Here is a 16,350-nt window from a genome sequence, read left to right on the forward strand (position 1 = left end):
ATGATAGTAAGACCATGAGTGATGCCCAAGTCAATTACACCGTTACCAAAAAAGAGCTCATTTCCATTGTGTTTGCTATTGAGAAGTTCCGCCCGTACTTGATGGGTGCAAAAGTGATTATCCACACGGATCATGCGGCACTTCGTTATCTTATGAGCAAGAAAGATTCCAAAGCCCGGTTGATGAGATGGGTGTTTTTGTTGCAAGAATTTTATATAGACATCCAAGATCGAAAAGGAAGTAAAAACCAAGTGGCGGACCACTTGTCTCGTTTGGAGGAGGAGGGGAGGCCACATGATGGCCTTGAAATCAATGAATCCTTCCCCGATGAGCAACTCTGGGCTATTTCAATGAAAGATATGCCAGTGGATCTAGCAAATTTTCTTATAAGTGGTATCATCCCGGATGAGTTCTCTTCAAACCAAAGGAAGAAGCTCAAATGATACTGTAAAGACTATTATTGGGATGAAACGTACCTTTTCCGGATTTGTACGGATAGAGTGATTAGAAGAAGTGTACCGGAGGAGGAACAATGTGAAATCCTTGGAGCTTGTCATTCTTCGCTGTATGGTGGCCACCATGGTGGAGCAAGAACGGCGGTTAAAGTGCTAAGTTGCGGTTTCTATTGGCCCACTCTCTACAAAGATTCAAGGGATATGGTGAAAAGATGTGATGAATACCAACGGGCCGGTGGAATCTCGAAGAAGAATGAAATACCTCTCACTACCATTTTGTAGATTGATATCTTTGATGTGTGGGGTATTCACTTCATGGGTCCCTTTGTGAGTTCTTGTGGAAACACCTTCATCTTGGTCACGGTTGATTATGTGTCTAAATGGGTTGAGGCCATTGCTCTACCCAAAAATGAAGCGAGAAGTGTGGTGGCATTTTTGAAGAAGAATATTTTCACAAGATTTGGTACTCTGCGGGCTATCATAAGCGATGTGGGGTCGCATTTTTGCAACAAAGCTTTCGATACCTTACTCACCAAGTATGGTGTCACTCATAAAGTCACGACTCCCTATCATCCATAAGCAAGCAGTCAAGTGAAAATCTCCAACCGAGAGATAAAGAGTATCTTGTCCAAAACAGTGAATGCTAACCTGATGGATAGGTCAAAGACTTGATGATGCACGATGGGCTTATCGGACTGCTTTCAAAACTCTTATCGGGATGTCTCCATACCGGTTGGTGTTTGAAAAACCTTGTCATGTTCCGGTGGAACTCGAGCACAAAGCCATGTGGGCTTTAAAGAAGTTAAATCTTGATTGGGATGCAACCGCTAACTTGCGGGTTGCACAATTGAATGAATTAGATGAGTTCCGATACCATGCATATGCAAGTTCGTCCTTGTACAAAGAGAGAATGAAGTACCTTCATGACAAATACATCCGAAACAAAGAGTTCAAGGTGGGTGACCTTTTTTTGTTGTTCAACTCACGATTGAAGATGTTTCCCAGAAAACTGAAATCCAAATGGAGTAGTCCCTTTGAAATTGTGGGTATGAAACCTTTTGGTGCATTGGACTTGAAGAACAAAAATGATGAGGTATTCCGAGTCAATGGTCACCGGTTGAAATACTATTTTGGACAAGCTAATGATGACCACGTGGTGGCAGTAATTAATTTGAAGTGATGGTAATCTGCGTCGTGTCGCGACATTAAATCAGGCGCTTCTTGGGATGCAACCCATGTTTCTTTTCTTCTTATTTAGATAGGTCTTATTTTGTGCTAACTGTATTTGAAGTGTGTTGCAGGAATGAATGTGCTTTACATGAACTGTGCTCAGAAAAATTGGCTAAGTAAGAAAAAAGTGCGGACCGCACAATTTTGAATGTTACAGCAGAAGGCAATTGCGGTCGCACAAGTTGAGATGGAAAAAAGTAAACTCTCTGAAGTTTGTTTGTCAGAGAAACAGCCAAAGTGCGGCCGCACAACGAATTCTGCGGTCCGCACCAAAATCGACGGCCGCACAGCTAAATCTGCGGATCGCGGATCATCAAAGGATGTGAACCTCCAGGTAGTAAAGCGCGGACCGCAGAAGGAATTCTGCGGCCGCATTCGTCCTTCTTGTATGAATAGTAATGCTAAAGCTACTGTACAAACTTTTCATTCTCTGAGCACTCAAAAAAGGGCTAAAACTTTGCACACATCTGTTCAATCATCTACCACCTAGATACGCATATGTGCTCATTCCCTCTGTTTTAAAAGGCGTTTCTGGGGCGAGCCCCGGGGCGAGGCGTACCAAAACTGCCCCGGGGCGATGGTGTGGGGCGAAAGTCTCAAGAGGCGTATGTCCCGCAATTTGGGGCGTACGCCCAGGCGTTCGGGGCGTACGCTCCGGTGTTCGGGACGTACCCTCGGGCGTTCGTGGTGCGTTTTTTTAGTAAAGAGTAAGTCCGAGAGACTTTTTCAAATTGAAACAAAATTTGTTGAATTAGTCCTTCATATAATACCCAAATTCTCAAAAGTCAGTTTGGTAATTACTCAAAAAGTTTAAAAAGGAACTCAAAAGTATTAAATTTAAAAGTAAAAACCTTTTTTTATTGATTTAAGCCCTAATTCATGGTTTTTCCAATTTTTTATCTTGTCCGCTAGTCTGCTAATATCTCCCAAAAGCAACGAATTTTTTTTTTTTACAAATACAAAGAGAACTATATTTTTCTTCATAGCAACAAATTCAAAGTTCAAATTGCAGGTTAATCATCCTTTTTGTTCCTCCATATAGAAAACTTTATTGTTTTAGACTCAAATTACTTGTGCTTGTAAGTAACGTATAATAGATTGTTTTGATTAGTTTTTTGTGGGGATGGAGCACACATATATATAGTTTTCTTCAATTTTTATGCAATTTTACCTGTTTATAAATATTAACTGTCATTATATTATTTTATAAAATATTAAAATTAAATACCTATGGGGCTTATCCCCCGCTGAGGCATATATAAAACGCCCCGCCTTACGCCCACGCCTTTTAAAACACTGCTCATTCCTTAGCACTTCTTCATCACTAGTATATTCAAATCATTTCTAGGATTCTTTAATTTTTTTAGTTTAGTTTACAATTTGTTAGTTATTTTAGACCATTTGTCATTAGAAGTCAATTTTCTATCCATAGAAGTCAATTTTCTATCCATGTGGGGTTTAAATTGTGTGGGTCAACTCCTAATTGCTATTTGGGGAATGGGTATCCTGATTATCATGTTTAATTGCTATTACCATGTCCAATCTCTCTCTCTCTCTCTCTCTCTCTCTCTCTCTCTCTCTATATATATATATATATATATATATATATATATATAAAATTGAGGGGCATTAATCCGGTGATGTGGCAGCCTCTTTAACGAGAATACACATTTTTCTAATTTCTCAAATTTTTTGACTTTCATTCATGTTTTCACCGTTTACGCTTAGGTGCTATATGCCTTCCGGAAAATGAAAGAGTGCGTCCTTTCAAAGTTAAAGCATCTACATGCATATTAATTAAGAGTAGTTGCCTATGGAGAAGTGAAAGAATGTGTCCGTTCAAGTGTCTCTTGATAAATTGAAGACTACTAAATGTGAACCCAATTTGGCTTTCTCTTCCTTTTCCAGTGCCAATTCTTCATTTTACTTCCTTTATCCGCTGATTCAATTGTAAACTTGCAGCCATCATTCTGAAGATGCTCCCAAGAAAGTTAAGCATCAACCCAATCCATTTTGAAGGTAATTAACAATATTTTATTCCATTCATTGACAATTATAGAATACAGACCATAATTTATGCACTAGATTTTTGTTTGTGTTATTTTAAATAATTGAAATCGGTCTCATCTTTTTATGAGGAAAAGAGAGAAAATATAACAGTTTACTATATAGCATTTAATTATTTTTAATTTTAGGATTTAATACAATTAGTTTTGCTTCCTTTTTTTGTTAAAGTATATTTTGTTAACTGATTTTTTGTTTAATTTTTCCTTTATAATGTTCTGCTTTGAGAATTAGTGAAATGCATGAACAACTACTGTGAGGCAACAATCATTTTTTTAATTATAGTATTTACACAAGATTAGTTTTGATTATTTTTCTTTTTTTAAGTTTGTAACTAATATTTTATAAACCTGAGTGGTATGTAAATACTTTCTGGTTTTTATTCCTTAATGAGTGTGCCGTTTTCTTTAATATAATGTTGTAGTTACTCAATAAGATAAGCATCTCAATGAATGCATTTTTAGAATAATACAGTATTTATTTTTTAACTTTAATTTGAGTTTATAAACAAAGGTTCAATTAACAAATAAATAAATATTATTTATTATTTTCTAATTTCTGATTGAAAGAAAATTTATCGATATATAGACTAGACTATTAGTATATAACAAAATTAAAGGTTCACTTTCACGTTCATAAAGAAGAAAAATAAGGAGAGAGAGAAGGAATATTTGACCATTCAGGCATTTTTTATCCCTCAATAAATATATTGATGTTTGATTCAAATTTTAATTCCATTTACAATTATAGTTATTTGTACAATTATCATTTACAAGAGAGAATGTAAGAGTTTGGCCTCTTGGTTTTCTCAATCATAATATTCTATTCTCAATTTTATAGTTATCTTATATACTAGAAATCTATGTACCCTCCAAGAACATGAATACAACACAAAGGTTTTCAAATTATGTTGCAATGACAAGATGCGGTAGTCTTTCCTAATGATTATTTGATGCTAATAAAAAACTTTGTATTTCATTTATATTTCTAATATAGAACTAATAAATTTAAATGTTTTTATTTGTGTAATTAGTAGCTTTAAAATGAAATTTATGCAATTTTAATTATAATTTGATTTTTTTTATTTTTTGAATCTCCTTAAATCTTTGTTAATTATATAAATAATTTTCTTGGTAATGTATAATAAACTATATATAGCATTGCATATAAGTATTTGCTCTAAATAAATAAATTTATGAACTAACATGTGAATTAACCCAATATGTATTGTTTAAAAGTATTTTCTTTCTCACAGAAAAAAAAGAAAGGGATAATATAAGTTCATTATTAGTCTGCTGATTTCTTTGTAAATACGTTGATGTATAGCGCGAGCGCGAGCGCGAGTGATTTTACTAGTTTGTGTATAAATCGAAACTCTTAAGGAATCTGCCCGTCTTAATTTTGAAATCTGCGCCCGTACAAGAAATTGTGCGGTCCGCAGAAGTGTTGACTAGGGCAGTTGGTAAGGCAATAATGTGCGGAACACACTTGTAATTGTGCGGACCGCAGTAATCTCATCGCGGCCGCAGATCAGGCCAAACTCTGTCTTCAGAGAGTTGCTGTTTAGAGGTACTCATAGTGCGACCGCACTGATAATTGTGCGGACCGCACTTCAGTTGTGCGGTCGCACTCAAAATTGTGCGGACCGCGGTTTCATCTCTGCGGTTGCAAGTCCAAATTGTGTGGTCCGTACAACCCAGGCTGCGGCCGCACTTGCAATTGTGCGGATCACACTTCCCTTCACTGCAAACATATTTTGTTCTATTTATCTGCACTTGAACTAGAACCGATTCCTGCTGCTATTTGTTACAGAAAATGGTTAGATCACGAGGTCGTGGTGATACATCAAAGGGGAGGGGTGAACCTTCCAGAGGCAGAGGCATAAGAAATTTACCCCTCGCCCTCCAAAGGGTAATTAGTAAGAAAGCCACAATAGGCCGAGGAAGACAGCCCGAGCCTTCCGAGTCTAGTTCATATGTCCCATATCGGGAAGCGTCAGAGGGTGACTCATTGCAAGAGCAGCCTGCTGTTCAATTATAGCCACAACCGCCATAGTGCATATACCAACTTAGAGACGAGCCTTCCTCCTCTGAGAGCACTTCCGAGGGTTCGGAAGGTGACAGTCAGGCTTCAGAGCCCACATCCTCACATGCCCCCGACGCAGCTGCTACTACAATGGATGTTGATGATATTCCGGATGATGGCCGAGGAGGTGATACCAGAGTTTCCGGCCTTGAGAGGTCGAAGAAGAAAGAGATTTGGGAAGATAGGTTTGTTAGTCTGTCTGCTTTCAAAAGCTTTCGAGAGTGGTGGCCAATGAGATCGCTCACTCTTGAGCGTCAGTTCATAATAAAAGACTTTTACAAATACAACCTGGCAGTGTTAAGACAGTTCCGGGAGTAGAAGGGGTGGATGTGGTTCACCAAAAGTGTGGTAGATGCCAAGGAATACCTGATCCGGGAATTTTACGCCAATGTGGCGCATATAAAGAAAGGGACCAAGGTAACAAAAGTTAGAAATCTAAAGGTGAGATTCGATTAGAGCACCCTGAACACGTATTTAGGGTTTGAGGATGTGGAGCCTGTGTAATACCTAGAAACGTTAGCACTAGGAGATGCAGTTCGACCATGGCTAGCTGAGCTTCTTACAGCTCCGGGGCCACCTCCAGCATGGATCAAAGCAGGGGTTCCCATTCAGCGGAACACCCTAAATTTTGAGGCAAAGGGATGGCAAACATTCGTGTGTAGCAGACTAGACCCATGCCAAAATGAAACAAATCTTCCAATTCAACGGTCAGTACTAGTCGCTTCTATCATGGCCGGGTACCCAATCAATGTGGGTGCCGTAATGTCGGCCAACATGTTTGTGGTCGTCAGGAAAGGCGAGACCTCCTACCCATATCCCAACACTATCATTGAGTACCTTACGGATGCGGGTGTGGAGCCGAGGGATTTTGATACCAAGGTGCGGGCGAAGAAGCCTTTCTCATGGTATTCTTTGATGGGTGGTGGAAACCCAAAGAAAGAGTGTCAACCCTCTACTACTGCGGGCCAGTCTGATGATCCCGCCTGGGTAGCTGCTGAGACAGTTGACATACCATCTACTTCAGCACAGCCTTCTGATGGTGCAACCGTTATGCCTCCACCTCCTCCTTCAGGTCCTTCAGCATCCGTGCCTTCCACATCGGCTTTAAAGCTAGTGCTCATGCCCGCTCATCCACTATCTGCACTGCGAGTCTCCCAAACACTGGCGAGACTCAAAAACTGGATGCAGATAACCACTATAAAGTGGTCTGACATATCCAGTGTTGCTGCAACACAGTCATCCACTCCAGCACCCCAGATTCCTCCGACAATGGAAGATACATTGAAGAAGATCTTGGAGAACCAGACCATCATCATGGACACCTTGGTAGCACATGGAGCAGTGATTGATTAGCTGGGGAAGCAAGTAAAGAAAATGAAGAAATCCAGGTGTCCAGGAAATCAGTTGACAGGCTGAGGAGAGAGGTGACCAAGATAGCAGCAACTGATGATCTTTCATTTGATATGCTCATAGGGTCAGACCCACCAGCACCGGCAGATCCAACAACACCATTAACTCCAGTGACACCAGCTGGCCAGTCTGAGGAGCCAGACCTGGCTGTCGACACTGCTGAGCCAGTGCGCCAAATGTTCACCAACCCAGTTAATCCTAGAGCCGATGCTGATGAGATCCAGTTAGAGGAGACTGAGGGCGATGTCGCTGCTATGGACACGGTGTCCAAGGCCACATAGGAAGTCTTTTTCACTCTTACCCTTCTTTATTCTGGTTTTGATTAGGCATTGGGGACAATGCTTATTTTTATTCGGGGAGGGGGTGGAGTTATTTGCTATTTGGATGACTTTTAAACATTTGGTTTCTAATAATTGATAATATTTTATTCTTTTTCTTTATTATGTATATATATATTCTCCCCGTTCTCTCTTGGTGTATATATTCTCTCTTTTCCTCTCTCATTATGTATAATCATATGCTTTCAGTAGTTTGCTTTTTAGCTTCTTTATTCTATTTTCTTATTAGTCTATGTTTAATCTAGTAGCTTCTTTTTAATTTTGTAGCTTCGTTTTATGTTTTAGTGAACAATAAGCCTTTGGTTTTCTTAATGACACGGTTCTTTTCAAAGGTAATTTTTGTGTGAATCGGGTGACTCTTCCCATCGATGGATGGCATGACATCCTTCTTAAGGGATTGAGGCTGTTTTTGGTGTTTAGGCAAGAATAGTAGTAATAATGAATAAAAGGACCTAATTGAGTCAGGCTCGAAGAGTCAAACATGCTTCACTTGGTACCAACACACATAACTGCGTGCTTATGGTTAAAAATAAGGTTTTTGGAAAGAATAGCTCTAGTTAGTGACCTTGTGACTCTTGTGTTGACTTAGGCAATCATCGAGTAGTTTAGTCGAACCATAACGATTTTCAATCTTGAATATGGTCGTTGCGGGCCCTCGACTCTATCCGTTTTAACAATCCAGCTGCGTGAGAGGTGAGATGTTGTTGGTGTAAATCCAAGTACCCATGAAAATGGTCTAGAACTTGTCCCGAATGTGTTTCTAGGCAAAATTTTAAGTTTTGCTTGGATTGAGAAGTGATTGTAAGCTCTCCTTGACCCGTTTGAAATGTTTCATGGCCCACCAAAGTTGTTATCCCTAATCAACCCAATTGAGCCTAAAACCTTTTTCATTTGATCACCACGTTACAAGCCTTTACCCGTTTTATTATAACCCTCTCTTGGCACCCGAGCTTTCCTTAACACTCTTGTAAAATAATTGGCTAAAAATGTAAGTTTGGGGGAGAGACGAGGAGTTTGAAAAAAAAAGTATCAACGCAAAAGAGAAAAGAGAAAAGAAATGAAGAGAAGGAAAGGCAAGAAAAAGAAAGAACAAAAAGAAAAATACAAAAAGAAAGTGAATAAGTTGAAAAGTTAAAGGGATTCAAAGAAAAGTAAAGATGCAAAGCATGGAAAAAGCGAAGAAGGAGAAAATGAATAACATGTACAAGAAAGAGTGATGTTAAGTCTCTCTAGTTCCCCTAAGGAAAATAAAATGCTTCAAAGAGTTGGTAAAAATATGAGCCTATAAAAGAAAATGGAGTGCTTAAGGTAAGATGAACATGTTCTATCATAGCTTATCCAACCTTATTCCAAAAGTCTTCATTGTATCCCGAAAAAGCCCTACGTGATTTCAAGTCGAGTAAGCTTACATTAGTGGTGATTCACATGAGGGGCAGGCCTATGGTGATTAAAGCCGTACTTGCGACATTCTTTTGAGAGAGATGAGTGAACCTTTCACAAACCTGTGAATTGAGTGCTATATTCTTAAGTTAGATAGGCAAAAGGAGAGTAGATGAGGAGGAGTTAGAGATCCACAATGATCTACATGAAAGAGCGAGCTTCCTTGATGAATAAAGTCAACTCTTGATGCTCAAGTGTCACATTAGAACTATTCGTGCTTAAAAGTTTAACTTGTTGCCTTGTTGATAATTCATAAGTGTCGTGGGTAATTGTTGGTCCCAATTAATGTGCGATTGATTCACCTTTGATTAGCTGGAATGGCTCTTAACCTGTGGAGGTAGAAATTATCTTATTTGCTTGAGGACAAGCAAAAACTTAAGTTTGGGGGAGTTAGTAAGTGGGGATTTTGACTACTTATTAGCGCCTTTTTTGCTTTTGTTTTAGTCCAAAAGCGCTTAATTGTATTTCCGAAAACTGATAAAATATGCTTAATTGCAAGAATATCGGAAGATGAGCTCCAAAGATGAAATCCACTTCAAGAAGGAGTAATTTGACCTTAAGGACAAAAATAGCACAAAAGCTAAAAGTGTGGACCGCAGAATACCATGTGTGGCCGCAGGTCATGAAGCAATTCCATCATAGAAGGTTGCAAGATGCGGACCGCACATGAAATTGTGCGGCCATAGAAACTGGGTAAAAGCCAAAGTTCAGAGAACTTGCATCTCAAGTTTAACAAGAGTGCGGACCGCACAATTATTGTGTGGCCGCAGAAGAGCATGATGCGGCCGCAACCACATTTGTGCGGCGCAGAAAAGTATGGTGCGGCCGCATACATATTTGTGTTGTCCGCAGAAAGAGAGAAGTGTAGCCGCAGTTCAAAATTGTGGGACCGCAGGTTTCCAATCCTGTCAGGCTGAAGTAAAGTGCAGACCGCACATGGAATTGTGCGTCCGTAGAATCTCCGAAAGGGCATTTTTTGTCCGAAAATTCTAGCACTATATATAAATAGAAGAGTTTCACTTTTTAGGTTAAGTTTTGACATCAACTGCTACAATAGACAGTTTCTTTTACTCTTTTTAGTAATTTTTGCTATTTTGAGCTTTTTGAATATTGATTTCATCATTTTAATTATCAATATGGGTTTAATTATCACTTTTTTTTCTTTTTCTTCCAATTTAAGCATGAGTAGCTAGATTTTCACTAGGGTTATGACCCAACCCTAGTGTGTGAACTTAATGGGTATTTAATTTATTGCTTATTTATGGTTGCGTATTGATTATATAGCCTAGTTCTTGCTTTTATGTGAATAATTAATGGTTGCAAACATTATTTCATGCCTATTTGACTTGGTCTCTACTTGAGAAAGAGAGACTTAGTCTAGAAAAACTTGGCTAGCAATAAATTGGGTCAATCGAGAGATTGATAAGCCCAATTAAAGGGTTGAACCTAGAGATAGTAAAACCCGACTTGAGCTTATTATCAATTATTTTTTTCAATACCCATTTGGACTTGAGAAAGCCAAACTGGGCAAAACCACTCTCTAACCGAGAGGTAGTGAGTGGGTACTTGAGTGTTGATAGCTATAATACACCCCGATCAATAAAATAAATTTTAAAATTTATAACCCATTAGGCAAACACCTAGGTGAAGGTCATAGCTCTAGGTTTTTTATATCATTTGAAAAACAACCAAAAATAATTTCCTAGTTTCATTTTTTAAATTGCAATCATAGTTTAATTTAGATTTTCAAACAAAACCAATTATTGCGGAAGTGCAAATTTAGATATACAAAATCACGTGCTAAGATATATACCACTAACACCCATTTTCACATAGCTCCCTGCGGAATTCGACCCCGACTCTTGTTGGGTATCACTATTGCTTCGACCGTTTTCATATCCTCAAATAGAGGATTGAAATTGGACGAGATCAGAGATGCGGAAGATAGGCAATGTCAAGTGCTGTAAACAGAGCTGTAACGACTAGTTTATTAGGGTAGGATATTAAAGAGAATATTTTATTGGATATTCTCTGTACCTATACTATTAGGGTTTATTGGGGTATGTCCCGTATAAATAGAAAATAATATGATGAATAGGGGCATGTGATATTCATTGTGGGAAGAGAAGACTTTACAAAATACTCTCTCCCCTTGAAAAGATACAAAGAACACCTTTTTGTCAAGATTCTCGTTTACATTATCCTGCACCTTTCCATTAGATCCGAGAAGATTTCGAATGTTCTAAGATCTATCTGTCATTCATCATTGTGAGGAGGAATAACCACCTAGCTCATTATTTATTGGGCGAATCACTCCTCCTATTTACTCAAATGCCATTTATTGCTATTTATTATTATCCCTACTGCCATTATCGCTTATATTTTATGAATATTTAATGCTTGTTATTGTCAACCCCCTCCTGGATCTGTCTCACCTCATACACGCTTTCAAAACTCGTATCTAGAGATATTATCATTAACTAGGTTCAATCCATTATTAAATAAATATAATAATTTTAACCGAAAGTTATATTTTTAGGTCAAACAAACCGGACTAGTCATTCTTTTTTGACAGCTCTAGCTAGGGGTATACATAGGTCGGGTTGGTTCGGATTTTGCAATTACCAAACCAAACCAATTGTATCGGGTTTTTAAATCTATAGACCAAATCAAACCAACAAAAGTCGGATTTTTCAATATCGGGTTTTTTCGGGTTTCTCGGGGTTTTTTTTCCGATAAACTTGTGCTCCAAATATTTCTATAGTCCTAAATACAATTTTACCAATAACAACCATGTTTTTATTTTTTAGCATTGACCTCAACTATGCTAGTCAATAGGTTGTATGGTTCCACTTTATAAAGGTCTCTACTTTATAAATTATTTTTCACTTTACACCAAAATGCTAATAAAAACTTAAAGCAATTGACATGTCCAACTTCAATTGAACCTTAGATAAACAATTAGAAAGAGCAGGTTGGAGTATCATGGACAAATCAATTGCTTTAAGTATTGTAAAAAGTCTAATTTCTTTAATTGTCAAATCAACTTAACCTTAGAGAAATAATGTAATACAAAAACTTCTTAATCGACTAAAAACCATGCACCAACTTTCTTTTAATTAATTACTTTAAATTAGTAAAGATTCCAAAAATAGTCATGAAGCAAATTGTAGTTAAATATCCCTCTAATCAATCCTCAAAGGCGAGTTTGCATATTCTGAAAGAAAAGAAATAATTAACATATTTAATATTAAATAATATAAATAAATATAATCATTAACAATTGAATATAAATTATTACCTTCTTCAACTTGCTCAATTTTCTGGACTTCCTCTAACATGTCTTCAAACTTATATTCCTTGAAAATACATCAATGTAAGAAATAAATCACTCTTAATTTTACATAGTCCATATTATTTAACCAAATGATTCAAAATATAAGTAAAAAAGTTTCAATATCTTTTTAAGTAACAGTCAATTACTCATGTTAATCATCTAAGATAAAGAAAATAAACAAATAAATTCGACAATAGGGAGGAATATAATAGATTTGCAAAACAACTGCTAATCGGAATAAGAAAAATCTTAGTTAATTGAAAAAAAGCAAGGCGTATGTATGCAGCTAAAAGAAAACATGTAAAATGAGATAGGGAAGAGTCTTACCGACGTGAGCAAAAGAGAGTTGATAGGGTTTGAGCTAATTTGTTTTGAGATAATTGGGGTTTTTTAGAATGGAACGATAGGGTTTCTTGCGTTTGGAGAAGAGGCAAAATAATTTAAATTGTTTAAGTATTTTAGAACAGCTTTAGGACTAGTCTAGTTCTGGTTTAGGACTAGGTTTTGGTTTGGGCTCCAATTATTCTTTTAGGGCCAGACAAAAATAAATATTTACATGGGCTATAAAACCAATTTAAAATATTATGCTAAATACATAAATTATAAAAAAAATTAAGAAATATTTATAACTTACATTCTAATAAATATTTTTATCTATCTAATATATAAAATATGTATACATGTAATGTCGGGTTGGTTTAGTTTCGGTTTGACTTTTTTTAGTTAATACCAAACCAACTCTATTTTGGTCGGGTTTTATTTTTCAATACCAAACCAAGTCAAACCAAACTACTAGTCGGATTTTTTTTCCGGATTAACTCGAATTTTCGAATTGACACGGGTTATCGATTTGGTTTGTAAACCCAAGCTCTAGCTAGAGATCAACGAAAGCGGGATCACAACGATTATAATAAAAGATTCACTATACCACTGTTGACCATTGGCGCGATCACTGTACGAGAGTTGAAGATGCCTCAGAAAAAATATCTTATAAACATTCTCGTCACTCTAAACGACATGAAAGGGACAGATCCACTAAATGGAAATGTTGTTTATGTCCGTGTTTTTCTCATGTGCCAGAGCAATTAATCACATGTACAATAATTGCTTACAAAAGGATTGCGAGTAGACTTTGCTCTTCAACTCTAAATTAATGTTCACCAACCAAACAGCTTTAACTACGTAGTTCGTATAGTGAAGGAAGATTTTTTTTTTTGTATAGTGAAAGAAGATAGAGAGAGCCCATACAAGTCTTAACTATTGGTTTTTTTGTTTATGTTTTCTTATGTCAGCACTTCTTACGGTCGCTTTTTTCTCCAAAACTTCGCATAAACTTATGCGATATTATTTATAAAAAAGATATTTAAAAAAAATTAAAACTCAGTAGTTACACACCAACCAACAATGGACTTGCATTTCCACTTATGGGGTGCTCAAGTACCCATTAATTTTTATCGAAACACTATTTAAACTATACTCTAAGAAACTAGTAATGCATATAAATCCAAATCTCAGTTGCAATTTCACATTAAAAGCAGCCAAAGAACCCTTTATTGTTTGATTGTACAAAAAATTACATAACAGAAAAAAGATTTTAGTTCTCAAAAGAGGGTGATTTAGTATATCTTCTTTCTCTAAACAGTAACAGCTTTCATGAATTCTTCATCATTCTCCATTGCTAGCAAAGTCTCAGGTAAAAGACAAACTTCAATATCTACACTTCCTTCTTCTGCCCCAGGAAATAATGTTACTTTTCCATCACCTTTATTTGCCATCCCACTCCTCACTGCCACTGCTTTCCCCCAACCAAAATCAGTACTATAAACACTAAACTTTGGAGAACTACTAATTGTCAATCTATTGGCCACAAACAATGAACCCTTTGTAAATAATACAGGCTTTTCCACCCACTCCTTATATAGTTTCACCACTTCCTCATTGTTCTGAGAAGCAATTATTTTGTTCATTTGCAATGCTGCCCAGCCAAGTCCTTTCTCTAGCAGTTCCCCTGCTGTTCTTTTTACCGGCTTGAAATAAGCTGCATTTCCCCAATACCCTTCTGCCAATGGAGGATTTAGCCTCGGTCTTGTGCCTACAATAATGGACAGTATAATAATAAAGTTACAAGATTATTTTTTGTTATGTTAAAGTAACTTGACTATATTCCCTAGTAATGGCAAAGCCACATAGCTCTTTTTCCAAATCAATAACTGAATTTTATCAGCTATAAGAGTAAGTCTCAAAATTATTTTTGTCACATTAAAACAACCAATCTTTACCTACGACAATGCTGATAGTGACTTCTTCCTTGGAATCAAGCTGACGACAACGAGTAACAGATTTCCATAGATGAGCCAAAAAAGCTTGAAGAGAAGAGATGGAATTAGTACCCATTTCAGAGTTAGCTTTTGCTTTCAATTTCCCTATGCTTTCTTTACTGAGATGGAAAATCCTTTCCTTCAATGGTGGAAGCTCCATACACTCATATAATTCTTGATCTTCTAGATTCAAAGGGAGATGAATTGGAGGCTTTATATTCTCAGGAAACCACCTTTTTAAAACTGGAAGCCTACTAATAAACTCAGATCCACTGGATATTTCAGACCAAGAATTGAAGAAATTCCAAAAGCAAGTGCCATCCCCCACACTATGACTCATAGTGCAACCAATAAAATACCCATTAACAAGCTCTGTTACTTGAATTCCTAGTAATGGTTTAGTAACACATTCGATGTTACGCATTTTATTAAGTGGGAAAAGGGAATGAACAATAGGTGGCACATAACAAGATTCAAGAATTTCTTCCACAGTTAATTCTGGAGCAATAGCGTGAGTAAATTCAACTCCAGCATTATTGCAAGTGATAAAGAAAGAAATCGTATCATCATTAGCATTTTTAGTGGTGGAAAAACGGCCAGCTAAAGGAGGAAAGAAGTCTAAGGTGCGAGAAAGAGATGTTTTCAAGTGATCAATTAAGGAAAGAGAGGAGAGTGATTTGAATAGAGTGTTTTCTTGTTGGGGAGTTGGTTTTCTGAAGAGGAGACCTTTTTGGATAGTATCAACAAGAAGGAATTGCAAGTCCCATGGTGTCATTTCAATTTGGGAAATGGTTGTGTTGTTGCCATTGTTGTTTGAGCTTGACAATTTGGAAGCTGCCCCAACTAAACAGGTAGAGATGACTTGAACTTCTTCCATTTTCTGAGGAGGAAGAGAAATGGATCTAGGGCAGCAGGCAAGTGTGAGAAAGGGTAGTGCTTCTATGGTTCTATGAGGATGCGGGAGACCAACAGTATTTATGGCCAAATTTTTACAAGGAAAAATAGTGATTTTGAAGAGAAACATAAGTAACTTTTGAAAAATAGAAAAAAGTAACTTAATTTTAAAGTTTTCAAAAGTTTGGTCCAACACTAATTACAATTCTCGCCAAAATTACTTTTTGAAAATAACATTGAGAAAAGCATTTCTCGCTTATTTTAGAACAAATCAAACATTTTAGTCATCGGTATCTAAAATTAGTGTAAGAATACATATTGTACTTAATTCAGAGACGAATAACGAGACTGCCAGAGATTATAAACTAATGGTATAAATATTGTTTTATATATTAGATCATTTAAAATATAATTACAAGTAACTAATAGAATTACGATACTGGCGTAAAATAATTTATAATGTCAGGTGTATTTATGACATGATCAGAACAAGCACATGCTGTGAGATCTAAATGCCAATTGCTTCACTTACTCTATAAAGAGCTACCAAAGATTTGGCTGGCTGGACCAAAAGAATATCACCATTTTCAAGTGTATATAAAGTTGATTCCAGTCAGAGTAATAAAATGGTACTCCATAGAATAAGAAAAATTAAATAAAACACAAACAAAATATACACATTGTCATTTGAGCCAAAATTTTAGTTGGCCCATCTCTGGATGGTAACAATTTTAATTTGAAAAAAATTCAAAAAGATAATATAAAACCCTCGTAACATA

At 36.7% G+C, this 16,350-nt stretch overlaps 1 protein-coding gene across 2 annotated transcripts; it reads right to left on the reverse strand.

The window, feature by feature from the left end:
* Positions 1–13,858: 13,858 nt before the first annotated feature.
* Positions 13,859–15,638, reverse strand: LOC104116106 (uncharacterized acetyltransferase At3g50280-like). Of its 2 annotated transcripts, none has more exons than XM_070192107.1 (2): positions 14,750–15,638; positions 13,859–14,451 (listed from the first exon to the last, which is right to left on the reverse strand). In XM_070192107.1, exons 1-2 carry the CDS (start codon positions 15,552–15,554, stop codon positions 13,994–13,996), a joined length of 1,263 nt encoding a protein of 420 aa, XP_070048208.1. In that variant the 5' UTR covers positions 15,555–15,638; the 3' UTR covers positions 13,859–13,993. The 2 variants fall into 2 exon arrangements, with proteins under 2 accessions (XP_070048208.1, XP_009625193.1); XM_009626898.4 differs by having other exon boundaries at positions 14,639–15,637.
* Positions 15,639–16,350: the final 712 nt, after the last annotated feature.

The sequence above is a fragment of the Nicotiana tomentosiformis genome, chromosome 12 (assembly GCF_000390325.3).
Source record: "Nicotiana tomentosiformis chromosome 12, ASM39032v3, whole genome shotgun sequence".
In the NCBI taxonomy this organism is placed as follows: domain Eukaryota; kingdom Viridiplantae; phylum Streptophyta; class Magnoliopsida; order Solanales; family Solanaceae; genus Nicotiana; species Nicotiana tomentosiformis.

Excerpts from the sequence above, each read along its gene's own strand:
- LOC104116106 (XM_009626898.4), bottom strand. The coding sequence starts at position 15,554 with ATGGAAGAAGTTCAAGTCATCTCTACCTGTTTAGTTGGGGCAGCTTCC. Across the intron at positions 14,452-14,638 it reads CACTATCAGCATTGTCGTAG|GCACAAGACCGAGGCTAAAT; the intron begins GTAAAGATTGGT and ends CCATTATTGTAG.